This window comes from Morus notabilis, unplaced genomic scaffold, assembly GCF_000414095.1.
Source record: "Morus notabilis unplaced genomic scaffold, ASM41409v2 Scaffold396, whole genome shotgun sequence".
Classification (NCBI taxonomy): Eukaryota; Viridiplantae; Streptophyta; class Magnoliopsida; order Rosales; family Moraceae; genus Morus; species Morus notabilis.
In genome coordinates, this window is record NW_010362367.1 from 415,764 (window position 1) to 435,455 (window position 19,692).

A 19,692-nucleotide genomic window follows, 5' to 3' on the forward strand; every position below is an offset into this window, starting at 1 on the left:
TAAACAAAACTGATATGAATGGTAGAAATCTAACTTATAATGATTTTCCAACGAAATATGTTTGGAATAATAGATATAAATATTGGTCCTCTAGACAAATATGACATACAATAGGCCGATCATATTATATTCATCCAAACTCTAGCGAACTATATTATTTAAAATTATTACTAAATCATCGAAAAGGAATAACAAGCTATGAAAATTTTGAACGATTGATAACATAACATATGGAACATATCAGGCTACATGTTATGCACTAGGTTTATTAGGAGATGATAGAGAATGGGAACAATCTATATTAGAAGCATCTTTTTGGTCTACATCATTACAATTACGACATTTATTTATTATTATATTATTATTTTGCAATGTAAATAATCCATTGAAATTACTTGAAAAAAATTGGAAACTTATGACTGATGATATCTTATACAAAATTAAAAAAATTTTTAACAACCCATATTTTGAAATACCTGAAAATGAGTTATATAACTTTATATTATATGAACTAGAAAAATTATTAAATCTAAATTCATCAATTTTATCTCATTTTAATCTACCGCTTCCAACTGGTTTACTAATACAAGATTTAGATAATAAACTTTTAAGAGAAGAATTTAATTTTGACATAAATAAATTAAAAATGGAAAATTCTCATTTAGTACAAAATTTAAACAATGAACAACATATTATTTACCAAAAGATTTTAGACTCTGTTAGTGATAAACAAAACAACTTATTTTTTATTTATGGCTATGGAGGAACTGGGAAAACATATTTGTGGAATACAATTATAACAAAGATTAGATCCAATAATGAAATAATTTTAGCTGTCGCATCTTAAAAAATAGCATCATTATTATTGCCTAAAGGAAGAACTGCACATTCTAGATTTCGAATTCCAATATCAATAGATAAATTTTCAACGTGTCATATAAAAAAAGGAACTCAATTAGCACATTTAATTGAAAAAACATCATTAATTTTATGGGACGAAGCACCTATGACTAATAAATATTGTTTTGAAGCATTAGATAAAACACTCCAGGATTTACGAAACAATTTTGATCAACCATTTGGTGGAATGACAGTTATTCTAGGAGGTGATTTTCGACAAATCTTACCAGTTTTACCTACAGGAACAAAAGAACACATAATAGATGCATGTATAAATAATTCTTTTTTATGGCCACACTCTCAAGTTTTAACATTAACAGAAAATATGCGATTAAAACATTTTAATACAACATCAAAAGAAAAAGATGAGATTGAAAATTTTTCAAAATGGACATTGGATATAGGAAATGGTACTGCTGAAGGAATACAAGATTTAGAAAATGAAGATATTACATGGATAAAAATACCAGAAAAATACTTTGTAAATTTTGACCTAGATCCAATTGACAAAATAACAACATTAATATACGATAATTTCAACAACGATTTTAATAACATTGATTACCTAAAACAACGTGCAATTGTAACGCCAAAGAATAAAACTGTTGACAATATAAATAATTATATATTATCTTTAGTACCTAATGAGACAAAAACTTATTATAGTTATGATACAATAATGCCTTCATCAGAAAACATAGAAGAACTAAATCTCTTATATCCTCAAGAATTTTTACACAATTTAAATTTCAACGGTTTACCACCACATGAACTAAATCTTAAACTCGGGACTCTAATAATGCTTCTAAGAAACTTAAATCAATCAGCTGGATTATGCAATGGAACAAAACTTATCATAACACAGTTAACAAATAAAATAATAGAAGGACAAATCATTAATTCAAATAATATTTTTGAGAAAGTTTATATTCGAAGAATATAAATAACAGTACATGAATCTAAATGGCCATTTACTTTGAAAAGACGATAATTCCCTATAAAGATATGTTACGCAATGACAATAAATAAAAGTCAGGGACAATCTTTGAATAAAGTTGGACTATTTTTAGAAAATCAGATATTTAGCCACGATCAATTATATGTTGCTTTATCCAGAGTAACTAATCCAAAAGGATTATATATATTACTTAATGATTCAAACAATAAATATCCTAATCATATGAAAAACATTGTCTACAAAGAAATCCTATATAACATCACATATATAAATACATAAAAAATATATACTATCTTATATTCTTCATAACATTAAATTTTTTTTAATATCACATATTTAACAATAAACTGAATAAACATATTTATCATTATAACAACATCTTATTTGCTTATTTCAGGATTTACAGAAAATGACAACACCTATTCGTGCACTAAAACCAAATGAAGTGTATGAAACAATACAAGCACGAGTATGCAGAATATGGACAAACAACGATTTTGTCACAGGACGTCTGATAAGCCTTGACTGTAGTCTGGTTGATGAAGAGGTACTAAAATTTTAGAATATTATATTACATATTATTTTATATAACGTTTGTTAATATTGAATAAATTTCTATCCTTATTATTTATTTACCGCATGAAGCAATACAGGGAACAATTCGAGCACGTGATTCGGACTATATTTCTCAAAAACTTGAACAAGGCAATATATACAATATTAGTAACTTTTATGTTACTGAAAATAAACCAACATACAAAGTTGTTCCACACAATGCTACGATCCAGTTTGCACGAGCAACATCCTTTACTCCAATTAAGGAAGACGCACCATATATCCCATTTCACAAATTCTACTTCATAGAATTTGATCAGCTATATCAAAGAATCAATAATACTGAAATATTAACAGGTAATATATGTTACCTAATTTATTTTATCATTATTATAAATATTTCTTAAATATTTATTTACAAAAGTCCCCTGTTTATATGTAATATTAGATGTTATTGGAGTATTAACAAGTATCCAAGCACCCGAACATACACATGTTAGTACCAGACCAACAACACGGCGATCCATAGTGATACAAAATATCAGGTACAATAAATTTATACTTTCTTTCCTCACACTTTACTTTTATGATTCAATTTTACTAATCATTTTTATAAAAAAACTTTTCCTCAACAGAAATGAACAACTACAGGTAAGCCTATGGGGACATAAAGCCGATCAATTTGATGAAAATGTTGTCAAAACATTGAAGGCACCACTTGTGGCAGTTTTCTTAGCAATGTTGACGAAGCAATATCTAGGTATTTTTAAATTACTTTATTATAACATTTTTATAAACATATATAAAAAAATATAGCAAACATTTATTATTTACTCTATTATATTTCTAGGTAATTCATATGTTTCAAGTACATCAGCAACACTTTTCTATATTGACCCAGACATCCCAGAAACAACAACATTAAAGACAAGGTAAACACGCATATATATATTATATTCTAATAAATTTATCATATTAGATAATCATAAATTATATTTATATTTTCCTTAACTTATTCGTATTTTTATACATACAGATTTTCCCATCAAAATCAACAAATTGAATTCCTACCACCACAAAAAATGCCTATCCAAACAATTGAAGAACAAACATCAGCAAACAGAAGAACAATAAACGAGCTCAAAACATTGGATGCACAAAATAATCTGGTTAGTACTATTAACTTTCTGATTATTTTTTTACTACACTTAGTAAAAAAATTAAAACCACAGTATTCTATCTTTTATGCATGGTGAGAAATTCACTGTAAGAGCGACCATAGTAAACTTTTTAACATCTCAAGGATGGTTCTACAATTCTTGCCCCAGATGTTATCGACAACTAAAATAGGCAAGAATAGGTTGGTGGTGCGATAGTCATGGCCACATAAAATCAACACCATCTCCATGGTAATTAAATTTATTACCATATCATTTGTATTTATTATATATCTTTACTTACTTTAACGAAAAATTAATAACATTAAAAACATATTTATATACATGTTACAGGTACAGATTAACAATCCAAATTGAAGATCATACTGGGGACATGGAAGTTATCGCTTTCGGCAAAACCGCTCAGGCATTAATAAAAAAACCGTGTTCTGCACTAACAATTGACGAAGGCTTTACCGATCCATTTATAATACTACCAGCTATCGATCAGATCTGAGGACAATCCAAAATCTTTCAAGTCTTCTTTCAACAACGAGGCACCCAAATGAGCACATTAATTTCTAAAATATTTGAAGACATCCAGGCCCCAGCATCACCACCAAAACAGTTGACTACAGGAACAGAGGATCCACAAAGGTAAATAATGTTTTTTTAAGTTTTTTATCAACTATACATAAATTATATTTTTATTATGTTTATCACAATTTTAAAAATCTTATTATTTTTCAGCCCACAAGCAATACCATCATCACATCTATCAATACCAACCACATTTGATCCACACACTCCAACACCAAAAAAACCTGGTACAAGGTAAGCATATTTCAACACAATATATATTATCAGTTAATTTAAAAACATATCTACTAGTTACTCTATTCTTTCAATCCTGAATGAAGAACAACAAGATAATCCGCAAAACACCTAAAAACAAGGTAATATAAAGATTCTTATAATATTTATTTTATACTATATAATTTAACCATCTTTATTTCTCTTAACACTTATATTTACAACTAATTTTTCTATTTTTATATTTGCAGCTGAAAGAAATAAAATGATCGAGAGCCACAACAATGTTGTTTTTTATTCTGTATAATATGTATATATATATAAATATTATAAATAATAATACTATATATGTCTGTATAAATATGTTTGTATAAATTTTATATCTATCATATAATACAATACTATATAATATATGTATATATATAAATATCTTTTAAATATAATTACCATATAATATAATACTCTATTCCGCAGCAACGCGCGAATTTCATGCTTGTTATTTCTAAAGGAAAAACCAATAATGATACTGGGATCTTGAGATGCATATTATTTTTCATGTTTTCTCACGCTCAAATATTGGTTACCTTGAGTTCTACGGCTCATATCTTTCTTGGCCATGAACCCAACAAATTATATTTATAATAAGTACGAAGAAATATATACCAATTAATTAGTTAGTTAATTAATTAAATTAAAGAGCCGAAGAGGAAGACTCGAATGGATGGGTTGGTACATAGCTAGAAATTATGTGAAGCAAATGATTGATTATAAATTGGGCACGCGTGTCAGAAACGTGTTCAAATTTCATCACATGTCCATCATTTAGTCATCAAGATCAGGATAAAGTGGTTATTGTTGAATTGGTCGACGTTTAGTTTTTTATGCTTGCTTTACTGTCCAAAATAAGCCACACGAATCTAATCAGACATCTGTTGCTTTAGCTCCTGGATATCTTTTCTAGTATCTGAACTCTGGCTAGATCCATTCTTTTTTTCAAAGGAAAACATCTTATTTATATAATTTGTCCGTGGACATTTCTCTGCGTTATATATATATATATATTCGGCTATAACTTCTTTCTGCGATCAAACTAATCAGTTCCACTGTTACAGTAACGCGTTCTCATATTCAGTATAGATATTTATTCTATATATTTAGAATAATGCTAAAAGATACAGATAGTATTAAACATACACTAATATAAACGGGTTCCACAAATTGTGGTGTTTAGACGAGTGGTGTCCCAAGTATTTTTCATGTATTAAATTAAGACAATTAAATAAGACTCGTTACGTGTCACGCCCCGAAGCCGAGGTCAGCGACGTGGAGGCTCGATTATGAGTTAAACGTGATTAAAATAAAATATTAGAAAAATTCCTAAACAAGCCTTCATTTAGCTGAAAATATATTACAAGGAAGAGGTTCAAACTCGAACCTCAACATCACTCAGGGCTTCACCTACATGACATATAGTATTGTACATATATGAACATGTAAATAACATTACAGACGTCAACCATAGTCTAGAAAATTCAGAGTTCAGAGGTTATAGAATTTACAAATTCTTTCATTCGTACACAGGGAGGATGATCACAATCCTCACCAAATCCGGTGGTAACAATCTATTCAGCTACTCTGCACTGCTCCTAGAATCGCCTGAGAGGTTTAATATTTATAAAACAATAAAACGTGAGCGAAAGACCCAGTAGGATATATTTTGAAATAACTTTATAAACCAATAAATAAATGAGTAAGCAAGTAAATAAATAAATAAATAAGTAAATAAGACATTCAGTTCTAACACAACAGTTAGAACCTCACATTCTTTTTGTGAAAGGAAATATAACTGAAAATCTCCGTATTACAGGCATCAACAAGTAATTTATACTATGATAAATTACTTACACAACCACATGCACAAGCCTATCACCCCCGGGCCGGGTTTCGGGTTCTGCCCCCAAGGATGCACTCTCCACATCCTATCTAGGCCATCAGTCGATTTACTGATTCACAAGATCTTTTGTTTAAGAAATCATTCATTAAACTTTATGAAACAGTTCATTATGATTCCAATAGCTAAAATCAAGCTATTGTTTTTGTAATGCTTTTCTTTCGCAGACATGCCCTTTCTTTAAAACATTTGCAATGTCAAAACTCTTTTAAAATCAGGCTGCCAAAGAAAGGGATAAGGAATCCTACCTCACAAGTACCAAACTTGTGGCTAGAGCTGCACTCTTCTAGCTTTTGCCTCCTCAAAGCCCCTCAATCCGGTCCTCAGCTAGCACTGATACAAAACCACACTTTAGGATTCAATTCTCATTCCTAAAGCAAATAAGTCTCAATTATATCCTTTGATTTTCTATTAGTGTGCCATAATTCCAATTTCAAAGTCCATAAATCATTTTATGTTTCAAATCATCATTTCAAGGGTTTTAATCTCAAAACATGGATTAAAGATGCTAATCCATTCATTATAGGTTCCCAAATGAAGCTAATTTGGGTTCTCCTCAAAAACTGAGATCAAAACAGCATTTTCAAGCAAAACAGGGTCAAACCCTGTGTGCACCGGTCGACCGGTAACAGAGCAGTGCAATAAAACCTGAAATTTCGAGTTCAAATCCAAATATCTCAAGGGAAAACAATTAGATCTAGGTTCTAAGTACTAAATTAAGTCCAAAGAACCCAAGATCTCCAATTTCTACCATGGTTTTACTCAAAATCCATTTCGAACCAAAAATAAGTTTTCTAATCCGAAAAACTTGAGATTCAAGAGAGGTTTTCAGAAATCTTACCTTAAATCATTCTCTTGATGTTGGAAACTTTTTGAAATTCTTCTTTAATTCGAAATCCGGTTGATTTGGTGAAAATTTGAACGGGAGAGAGAGAGGAACGAAAGAGAGAGAGAGAACGAGAGAGAGAGAGAGAGTGCCTGGGAAGGAAAAAGGAAAAAGGAAAAGAAAAAAAAGGAAAAGACAGGTGTCACAAAATTAAAAGACAGTCCAGAAAATGTGCTCACACACACTTCTGGGTAAAAATGTAATTACTGAAAATATTTAAATACCTTGAAATTATTTTAATTCACAAGTCAGAAACATTTATTGAACATAATTATTTAATTTAAACCAGATTAGGCACACTAATAAATCTTAATTATCTTAATTAATCTCATTTAATTTTCTGGGGTGTTACATTATGTCACATTAAAACCTTTTTTTGTTTTAAAATAATTTTGTAGATAAACATGCAATGTTGATGAACATAATGATGAACATAAGTTATAACTGAACTCTAAGTCTAAGGGATTTAGATTTTTTGTTCAATTTTAGTGTTTTAATTGGTGTTTAACTAATCATATGATGTTACGTCGTATAAAAAATTTAAATTGCTTTTTAACTAATTTTCTTGTGCTTATTATGAAATGATGTAGTATGATTAGAGATTAATTGAGACAACAAAAATTAGATAAAAAATCTGATTCCGATCGAGTATGGGGATATTTACTTTAAAACGACCCAGAAAAACAAAAAACGGTTGCTTGCAAGCTACATCAACATATGACTATCTATATGAAAAAGAAAAATAGGCCATCAGAATTAGGCAGGTATTAAAGCTTTGAATAATTAGGCATGTATAATGTATACTGTCTTAATGCTGCACTCTAAACGACCCGTGAGTGTGTAACTAAGCGTTTTCAATTTTACAACAATGGAAGTGATATATGATGTCTTTCTAGATTAAAAAACAAAAACAAAATAATGTGTTAGGAAAAAAAATTGTAATATAGGTTAGATAATTTAAGCTTGTAACTCCTCTATTAAAAAATTATTGTTGTAGACGTTATTTGTTGTCGTTTTCTAAGCTTTCATTATTTTAATTTTCTTAATTTTATTCTCGTTTTATTTTTTGGTCGTTTTTCAGATTACTTATGTTTTCTATTCCTTGTTCTTTTGGATCAAAACTTAAAAAAAATTTGAACCCAAGTTACAATTTTATTCAAGTTTATAAAATTTGAGTTTAAAATTGAGTTTTAACTTGAGTTTGAGCTAAAATCTAAGGGCCCGTTTAGTTCGCTGATTCGAGTTTAGAATTCGAGTTGAGATGTGATTTTATGTGAGAGCTTTTTACTGTAGCAAAAAAGTTAGATGTGATTGTTTGTGAGAGCTTTTTACTGTAGTAAAACTCGAATTCTAAACTCGAATCAGTGAAATGAACGGAGCAAGTTTAAGTTTCTCCATCAACTCAAGTTCCTAAACTCAAACTCAAGTTAATGAACAATATTTTTTTGCATTCTTAAAAACGCAATAACTTTTTCGTTTTAATTCCGATTGAGATAATTTTTTTTTTCTATGCATTCATAATGAAAAGAGGAATAAAACCCTACTTATATACCCTATTAAAATTTTCTATCACCATTGAGTTTTTATTAAAATACTATCTAAATAAAAATTTAATTTTTCACCCACTTAAACACAAATTCAAATAGATTCTCAATTCAAACTATAACTCAAATGTGCACATCCAAACACAAACTCAAGTTACAACTTTAACTCAAATTATAACTCAAATTTAACTTAAAATCTACACTCAAGTCACTATGGGGTTGTTCTTTTGCATTTTTAAGTTATAGTGACTTGAGTGATGATTTTGAATTGAGTTTGAGTTATAACTTGAGTTGAAGTTGTAACTTGAGTTTGTGTTTGGATGTGTACATTTGAGTTATGATTTGAATTGAGAATCTATTTGAGTTTGTGTTTAGGTGGGTCAAAACTTAAATTTATATTTAGATAGTATTTTAATAAAAACTCAATGGTGATGAAAATTTTTAATAGAGTATATGGATGTAGTTTTATTCGTCTTTTCGTTGTTAATGTATAGAAAGAAAATCATCTCCATCAGAATTAAAACGAAAAAATTATGGCATTTTTAAAAATAGAAAAAATATTATTTATTAACTTGAGTTTGAGTTTATTAACTCGAGTTGAAGGTGAAACTCGAACTCAAATTTATCCCTAAACTTGAATTTAAACTCAAATTCAAACTTAAATTTTATAAAAAAATATGAACTTAAATAAAATTATAATCCGAACAAACCAGTTGGTTTTTCTGTTGTTTTGAGATTTGTTGTTGTCTTTTGTTTACTGTAGTATTCAGATTTTATATATTTATTCAAAAATATATGTCGTTTTGCTGTCAAACTTTTCTTCAGTTGTCGGTCATTTTCGCTTAAAAAAAATGTCAGTAGTTTCCAGATAATTTTGTTTTTTTCGGTTATCTTGTCGATTTTTTGGTTGTTCCTATTTTTTAACTTCTTTATCGTTTCCAGTATGTTGTCGTTTAAAAGCCACTTGCCATATTTCATTTGGCTATTTTTCCTCGTTCTCCTGAGGGTAATTTTGTTGTTGATTGAACTCAATTTTATTCTTTTTTGGTTAATTTTAATAAATACTCTTTAAAAATTATTCATAGATTAAGATTTTTATTATTTATTCTTAATTTATAATTTTTTTAGTTAAATAATTACACTAATAAAATGGTATTTATCAATAATAAGGGGTCAAAGTCTAAACTCATGTACTCTTAAGAGTAAATTCTGCAATTTTCTCTTCTTCCGTTAGAGTAAATTTTGATTTGGACCTTTAACTTTTAAAATGGAGAAAATTATTGAACTTACCCTACATTTAAGTCTGAATTTTTACCATTTGTTGTTGATTAATATCGTTTGACTAATATAATTATTTGACAAAAAAAGAACTCAAGAGTAAGAAATAAAAATTCAGACACCTACACTTTAAAAGATATTTGTTTCTTTTCCACTTTAAAATGTTTCAGAATGAGTTCTTAATCCATTAAAATAGTCCTTCCTTCAATTAGATTCTTAAGGCCCGTTTGTTTTACACGTTTAAAATCTAATTATGATTCTGTTACAATACTTTTTTTCTCACAAAAGAATTTGAAGAAAAAAGTTCTCGCGAACGGTTTTCTTACAAAATTTAAATTTAGAATCAAAATCACTGACTTAAACGCGTGAATCAAACGGGCTATTAAATTCTTACTTGTATCATTCCTTTTTTATTATTAGTTGAAAAAAAAGGCATCATTCCTTCTAACATCATCCTCTAACAGTAAAATTCAAAATTGACCCAAACTAAACTGCACATATTTCTTTCATGTATTTTATGGTCCAAATTTAACTAGCTAGACAGATGGATAAAAGGACTAATTTGAGACAAATTAACATATTGAGAACTCATACTGAGCTTGAGACTAAAATGAGATTTGGCCAGCCTATTGTTTAAGGACTAAAAGTTAGATTAACCCTTTTCTTATCTCGCGAAATACTCGACGATTCTTCTAAGAAAAGATGGTAATCTAGTGAGAAAGGATTGGTGAATTAGAGGAATACCGTTTGTAGAGAGTTGATACCGTTTTTGTACCGAGATTTAAGCCGAATTTATATAACAAATAAATAACTATACTTCATAAGTGTTGTAGGCCTAATTCATGCACGAAAGGATAGAGTCTTTCTTCATCCGTTAAGTAGTGTGACTAGGCCCAGAATCTATTTATTCAGTACGCGTGCCAGTTTTTGAAGGGGACTTGAAAAACATGATCCTTTTCAAATGGCAAAAATAAGATTTCAGCTTGAATTTGTACCACCGTAGAATATTGAATTTCAAAGAAGCATTTCTATCTTTTTAGTCAATTTAAAATAAAATAATGTTTTCAAAGGTTTTGACAATTCGACTACTATCCTTTCGTAAATACTATTCGGCTCACTCACCCTCAATCAGTTGGGTGAGTTTGTGGAATACAATACAACTTCTCTACGGTCGGTATTAAATTAACATACTACTTTTATAAAAAAGTTTATCAAATATATCTTTTTTAAAAGAATAAAAGGGTGAAAATAATTGTTTGAGTTTTATTCACCTATCTTCCTCCGTCCATCTTTCTCTCACTTGTTTCCCACATTCTATCCCACCATTGTTACAACTCTGCCACCACAAGCTTCACCATAGTCTTTGAAAGGTCTATATTTAACCGGGTGTCATAAAGAGTGTTATAACACTATTTACAACATCATTTGTGACACTGATGATAGATACATGCAAATCAAAATATTTTTCTTTGATTCATCAATAACAAATTATAAGTGCAGAAAGATCAACAGAAACATAAAAGACACAAGGCATTGATATCGCAGTTCGGTGTTGTCACGTCCCCCAAGCGGGGTAGGTGACGTGAGCTCGATTAGGGATTAATAAGGTAGATTCCCAACCGGGCCTCACTCGACTGCATAAAAATATAATTAAATTACAGAATTTCGGAGCCTCTGACACACAGGGCTCCACCCCACAGGACATATAGTATCGTACATACATGCTCATGTAAAAAATCATTACAACAGATATCAACCACAATCTAGTTAATCCAAATATTACATAAGTTTACAGAATTCTCAAATTCCTTACATTTGTATCAGAGGATGACCACAATCCTCACTTGATTCCAACAGCAGCACAACTCAGCTGCTCCGTAGCAATTATCCAGCTACTGTGCACCGCTCCTAGAGTCTCCTGTGAGGGGTTTAATACATTTAAAACATAAAACGTGAGTGAAAGGCCCAGTAGGATGTTATTTACAAAGACGTAAAGTAAATAAATAGTTAAAGTGCAAGTAAATAAATAAATAAGTACGTAAATAAATAGACATTCAGTTCCAACAGACAGCCGGAACCTCACATCCTTTTTCTCAAAGGAAACAAATGTAAAATCTCCATATTACAGGCTTAGTAATTAGTACAAATTACTCACCTAACCAAGTGCCTCGCCAACCCAGACCGAGTTTTTGGTTCTGCCCCCAAGGATGCACTTTCCGCATCCTATCTAGGCTTACAGCAATAGACTCTATTACCAGTCGTTAATACGACCCCACGAACTACTCAAGCCGCGGGCCCCATGACTGGACAAGCCATGAGGTTCCATGACTAAACAAGCCATGGGTTTCAAAACGTTTTCTTTCACAAATCAATCCCTTTCTTTAAAACATTTTCAAGGCCAAAATCCTTTTTGAAAACAGGCTCACAAGGAAAAGGGATAGAAATCCTACCTCGCACGATCAACCTGGGACTAGCGTTGCCTTTTCCGGCCTTTCACTTCCTCAACCCCTTCAGTCTGAATCCTCAGCGATCACTGATGCAAGACAACACTTTAGGATCAATTCTCATTCCTAAAGCAATCCAAATCTCAATTTCCAACCAAGATTTCCTATTAGTGTGCCCTAATCCATTTTCATGTTTCAAAATATCATTCCAAGGGTTTTCAATCTCAAATCAAGGATTAACAATGCTAATCCATTTATCTCAAGTCCCCAAATGAAGCTAATTTGGGTTCTCCCTGAAAACAGGGGTCAAAACAGCAATTTCAGGCCAAATAGGGTCAAATCCCGTGTCAACCGGTTGACCGGTGACAGAGCAGTGCAACACTACTGGTCGACCGGTAGTGTGCACACCGGTCGACCAGACCGGTCGACCGGTCAGCCTGCAATCCGGTCGACCACATAGGTCGACCAGTTTCCATGTGATCCGGTCGACCACACAGGTCGACCAGTGGAATCAGCTACGCGAGAGAAGCTCGCGAAAATCAGTTCAAAACCTGTAAATCCAGTCCCAAATCGAGATATTTCAAAGGGAAACCACTAGATCTGAGTTCTAGGTCCTAAAACAAGTCCAAAGAACCCAAGATCTCCAATTTCTACTCTAGTTTTACTCAAAAACCATCAAAATCCAGTTTGAACCAAAAATAAGTTTTGAAATTCAAAAACTTGAGATTCAAGAGAGGTTCTTTCAGTAATCTTACCTCAAATTCTTCTCTGGACGTTGAAAACTTCTTTAAATCTTTCCTTGGTTCAAGATCCGTTTGATTTGGGACAAAAATGAGAGAGAGTGTGTGTGAGAGAGAGCACGGGAGAGTGAGAGAGAGAGTGAGGGAGGGAGACGCACGGGAAAGGAAGAGAAAAAGAAAAGAAAGGGAAAAAGGAAAAAGAAAAGAAAAGAAAAAGGAAAGGAAAAGGACATGTGTACCATATTTTAAAAGAACAGTCCAGAAATGCGCCCATACACATTTCTGGGTTAAAATAAATTACTGAGAATAATTTAAATACCTTAGAACTATTTAAACTCACACGTGTCAGAAATATTTATTAATTAAACTCAATTAATAATCCATATTAGGCACACTAATAATCTCAATTACCTTAATTAATCTCAATTAATTCTTCAGGGTGTTACAGGTCCACCCCCCTTAGGCAATTTCATCCCCGAAATTAAAGCCTACCTCAAAGTGTGAATAGATGCGGATACTGCTCCTGCATCGTCGTTTCAAGCTCCCATGTCGCTTCTTCAATTCCATGGTGCTGCCACAACACTTTCACTAATGGGATCTCACGATGACGCAGACTCTTTATCTTCCGGTCAAGAATCTGAACTAGTGCCTCCTCGTACGACGCATCATACTGTATAAGAATGTCGAACCATTGCACTACAGCTTTCGGTTCAGGTTGACATTTTCAAAGCATGGAGACATGAAACACGTCATGCACGTGAGATAATTCAGGCGGTAAAGCCAACCGATAAGCCACCACTCCGACTCGTTGCACGATCGGGAATGGTCCCACATACCTTGGTACAAGTTTCCCTTTCACACCAAACCGAACAACTCCCTTGTGTGGGGAAACCTTTAGCAAAACAAAGTCGCCTTCCTGGAATTCCAAAGGCCTATGCCTTCTATCAGCATAACTCTTCTGACGACTTTGAGCTATCAATAGTCGTTCCCGAATCACAGCTATCTTCTCGTTATTCTCTTGAATGACTTCCGGTCCAGTGCTCAGTCGATCCTCTGGTTCCAACCAACACACAGGTGACCTACAAGGACGACCATACAGAGCTTCGAATGGTGCCATTCCAATACTGGCCTGATAGCTGTTGTTATAAGCAAACTCGGCTAGGTGCAGGTATTTCTTCCAGTTCCCACCAAATTCCAGAATACAAGCACGAAGCATATCCTCCAGAATCTGAATTACCCTTTCAGATTGCCCATCAGTCTGAGGATGAAATGTTGTGCTGAAGTTCAAGTCTGTTCCTATGGCTTCCTGGAAACTCCTCCAATACCTTGCATTGAAACGTGTGTCACGATCAGACGTGATAGACAGCGGCACTCCATGTAGCCTCACGATGTGCTCCAAGTACAATTCTGACAGAATCTTTCAAGAATACGTCGCATGGAACGATATGAAGTGCGCGGACTTCGTCAACCTGTCCACCACCACCTATATGGCATCGTGCTTCAGCTCGGTTCTCGGTAGCCCCATCAGAAAATCCATAGTGATGTGCCCCCATTTCCATCCAGGGACAGGAAGAAGTTGTAACTCTCCTGCTGGCTTCCGATGCTCAGCTTTAATCCGGAGGCAAGTGACACATTCCGAGACATACTCACGAACGTCCCTTTTCATGCCTTTCCACCAGTACTGTCTTTTCAGGTCCTGGTACATCTTTATACTTCTCGGATGTATGGCATACCTCGATTTGTGTGCCTCTTGCAGAATCATCTTCTTTACCTCACTCGCCTTAAGAACAGCAAGGCGGTTGCGGAAATACAAGGCTCTATCCTCTCAGATTTTCCAATCCTCGAATTGCTCTCCATTCTGGATTCGAATCCAAATTCCTTGGAGGTGTGGATCTTGCCATTGATTCTGCTTGACCTACTGCACGATATCCGGTGTAGAGACCAGATTATACACCATAGCTTGGTTACAATCTTCGTAGAACTGAAGATCATACTCACTCACCACTTCAGTCATTTTTCAATCTTCCAAAGCTAACGATGCCAGAGCCCCCATCGTCTTCCTACTAAGGGCATCAGCCACCACATTAGCCTTTCCAGGATGATACTGCAGAGTGAAGTCGTAGTCTTCCATGTACTCCACCCATCTCCTTTGCCTGAGATTCAAGTCCTTCTGAGTGAACAAGTACTTCAGGCTTTTATGGTCAGAAAAGACTTGAAACTTTGCTCCATAGAGATAACATCTCCATATCTTCAGAGCAAATATTATCGCTGCCAGCTCCAAATCATGAGTGGGGTAATTTCGTTCATGTGGTCTTAATTGGCAAGATGCGTACGCTACCACGCGTCCACCTTGCATTAAGACACAACCAAGCCCACTCCCCGAGGCGTCAGTATACACCTCATATGGTTCTTCACTATCAGGAATAGTCAAGATTGGTGCACTTGTCAGTCTGACATTTAATTCCTGAAAAGCATTTTCACACTGAGCGTCCCACTAGAATCTGACTTCTTTCTTGGTTAACCGAGTCAGCGGTGCAGCAATACTCAAGAAGTCTTTCACGAAACACTGGTAGTACCCTGCAAGTCTGAGGAAACTGTGAATCTCCGCTACATTCTTCGACCTTTCCCACTGTAGCACAGTCTCGATCTTGGAAGAATCTACAGAAATCCCCTGTCCAGAAATCACATGCCCAAGGAATTTCACTTTTGTCAACCAGAAGTCACACTTTTCCTTCTTCGCATATAACTGGTGTTCACGAAGAGTTTGAAGAACAATTCTCAAGTGCTGCTCATGTTCTTTCTAAGTTTTTGAGTAAACCAGTATGTCATCAATAAAGACGATCACGAACCGATCCAAGTACAGTCAAAAAACACGGTTCATCAAGTCCATGAATGCAGCCGGGGCATTAGTCAACCCAAACGGCATTACCAGGAACTCGAAGTGTCCATATCGAGTTCTGAAAGTAGTTTTCGGAATGTATTCCTCCTTGATTTTCAGCTGATGGTACCCAGATCTCAGATCAATCTTAGAGTAGAACTGTGATCCACCCAACTGATCGAATAATTCATCGATCCTTGGTAGTGGGTATTTATTCTTCACAATCACCCTGTTCAATTGACGGTAATCAATGCACAACCGAAGAGATCCGTCGTAATTCTTCACAAATAGCACTGGTGCACCCTAAGGGGAAGTACTATTCTGGATATATCCCTTTTCTGCCAGCTCCTTGAGCTGCGTTCTTAATTCTTTCATCTCCGCCGGAGCCATCCGGTATGGAGGAATGGAAATAGGTGCCGTTCCCGGGACCAAATCAATACAAAATTCAACCTCCCGATCTGGCGGTAAACCAGGTAGCTTATCAGGAAATACATCTGTAAACTCATCCACTACAGGGATTCCCGCACTATCTCCAGTTATCTTAGGTTCACCTTCCAGAGCAAGAAGAGAAGAAAAACAGGCTAGATTCCTCCGTCCCCCAACACTATACTTCAACAGTCGTTCTCCTAGGACTGGATTCATATCCACATGATAAGAAATCACTATTTCAGAATTCATCACCAAAGTTACTTTCTACGGTAGCAATCAACAATCGCACCATACCTTGACAGCCAATCTATTCTGAGTACCACGTCAAACAGGCTCATCAGAAGGATAATCAAATCTGCTCTCAATCGCTCACCGTCAATCATTATTTTGCACGATTTACACACACTCATTACCTCCACATATCCCAGTGGGGAGTTCAAAATCATCGAGACTTCTAAATTCTCAGATTTCAATTTCAAAGCCCGAACAAAAGAACTTGATATAAACGAGTATGTGGCACCTGTGTCAAACAACACGTGAGCAAAAGAGTGAGAGATTAGAATCGTACCCTCAACCACTGCGTTGCTGGTCTGACCTCAAGAGCTGCCTCCTGCCAGGGTATAAGCTTGTTCCTGTACTTTTCCTTTCCTTTTGTCACCAACATTAGGCCGTTAAGTCGGAGGCCTATACTGTTACGGCGGAGGTGGTTGTACCGGTCTCGGCGCTTGAGGCCGGAATTGTGTAAGCATAGGTGGTTGATAAGTCGGCACAAAAGGGTATGGCATCTGTTGTGGCTGATATGGTGGCATGTACGGTGGTGGCCCTTCTTGACTGTAGGAAGCGTCACTTTGGGCTTGTTGAGCCGGCGGCCAATTAGGACAATTCCTCCTAATATGGCCCACCTGCCCACAATGGTGACACCTGGGCCCGTACGGAGCATTTCTGTCACTTTCGGACGAATTACTGTCACCACTTGCCATCTCCCCAACCGTTTGTCCCTGGTTACGGTTTCTCCTACCGCTCCGCTGTGGCCCACCTGAGACAGAAGGTCTACCAGAGATAGAGACTTGACCCGTTGCTTCTTTGCTTTGGTGATAGGCCAAGTTATCCTGTTCCACCCGTGTAGCAGCCGCTACCAAATCCTAGAAGGTTCGAAGTCTCAGAGCCACCAAGGATCTCCTCACAGAGTTCTTGAGGCCTTTCTCAAACTTAAGGCACCTCATGTGTTCAGACTCCACTAGTGATGGCGCAAACCGGGATAGGTCATTAAACTTGGCCTCATATTCCCTTACAGACATGTATCCTTGTAGTAGAGACATAAATTCCAACGCTTTTTCTTCCCTGTAACTCTGAGGGAAGTATTGTTCATTGAACAACGTCTCAAACTGTTCCCAGGTCAACCCTGCGACATCTATTCTCCTCTTGACCTGTTTCCACCAAGTGTTTGCTAATCCCTCCATCTTATACACAGCAAATTCCACCCAGTATCCCTCTGGGACTCCCATAGTACTCAAGTGCTTGACTATGGAGTCTTAACCAGAACTCTGCTTCCTGGGGTCCTCCCTCACTATTAAACGAGGGGATAGGCGCACGCCTAAATTCCCAGAAGTACCCTTACTTCCTATCCTCAACAGGCTGCTCGTTTTGAGCTCTTGTGGCCATGCCTTGAAAGGCAGCATACATGGCATCCAGAAATCCCTGATTCTGTTGTGCCGGTTGATTAGCGGGCCTACGGCGATGCGCCATTTCCTTTAACTGAAATAAAACTAGACTGTTCAGTGGATAACATATGTCACACATGTATGTACAATCTTGGGGTTTCTTAACCTAGGGCTCTGATACCACCTTTGTCATGCCCCCCAAGCGGGGTGGGTGACGTTGAGCTCGATTAGGGATTAGTAAAGCAGATTCCCAACCGGACCCCACTCGACTGCATAAAAATATAATTAAATTACAGAATTCCGGAGTCTCTAACACACATGGCTCCACCCCACAGGACATACAGTATCGTACATACATGCTCATGTAAATAATCATTACAATAGACATCAACCACAGTCTAGTTAATCCAAATATTACATAAGTTTACAGAATTTCAAATTCCTTACAGTATCAGAGGATGATCACAATCCTCACTTGATTCCAACAGCAGCATAACTCAGCTGCTCCGTAGCAATTATCCAGCTACTGTGCACCGCTCCTAGAGTCTCCTGGGAGGGGTTTAATACATTTAAAACATAAAACGTGAGGGAAAGGCCCAGTAGGATGTTATTTACAAAGACATAAAGTAAATAAATAGATAAAGTGCAAGTAAATAAATAAATAGGTATGTAAATAAGTAGACATTCAGTTCCAACAGATAGCCAGACCCTCACATCCTTTTTCTCAAAGGAAACAAATGTAAAATCTCCATATTACAGGCTTCAGCAAGTAATTAGTACAAATTACTCACCTAACCAAGTGCCTCGCCTACCCGGACCGAGTTTCGGGTTCTGCCCCCGAGGATGCACTATCCGCATCCTATCTAGGCTTACAGCAATAGACTAAATTACCAATTCACAAGATCTCTTTGCTTAAGAAATCATTCATTAACATTTTGAAATCGTTAATACGACCCCACGAACTACTCAAGCCGCGGGCCCCATGACTGGACAAGCCATGAGGTTCCATGACTAAACAAGCCATGGTTTTCAAAACGTTTTCTTTCACAAACCAGTCCCTTTCTTTAAAACATTTTCAAGGCCAAAATCCTTTTTGAAAATAGACTCACAAGGAAAAGGGATAGAAATCCTACCTCGCACTATCAAACCTGGGACTAGCGTTGCCTTTTCCGGCTTCCGCTTCCTCAAGCCCCTTCAGTCTGAATCCTCAGCGATCACTGATACAAGATAACACTTTAGGATCAATTCTCATTCCTAAAGCAATCCAAATCTCAATTTCCAACCAAGATTTCCTATTAGTGTGCCCTAATCCATTTTCATGTTTCAAAATATCATTCTAAGGGTTTTCAATCTCAAATCAAGGATTAACAATGCTAATCCATTTATCTCAAGTCCCCAAATGAAGCTAATTTGGGTTCTCCCAAAAAACAGGGGTCAAAACAGCAATTCCAGGCCAAACAGGGTCAAACCCCGTGTCAACCAGTCGACCGGTGACAGA

The 19,692-nt window shown here is 35.2% G+C and overlaps 1 protein-coding gene across 1 annotated transcript; it reads right to left on the reverse strand.

The window, feature by feature from the left end:
• Positions 1-15,720: 15,720 nt before the first annotated feature.
• On the reverse strand, positions 15,721-18,038 carry LOC112092271. The gene is made up of 4 exons (XM_024168002.1): positions 17,718-18,038; positions 17,436-17,675; positions 16,156-16,224; positions 15,721-16,026 (listed from the first exon to the last, which is right to left on the reverse strand). Exons 1-4 carry the CDS (start codon positions 18,036-18,038, stop codon positions 15,721-15,723), a joined length of 936 nt encoding a protein of 311 aa, XP_024023770.1.
• Between the last annotated feature and the right edge of the window lie 1,654 nt (positions 18,039-19,692).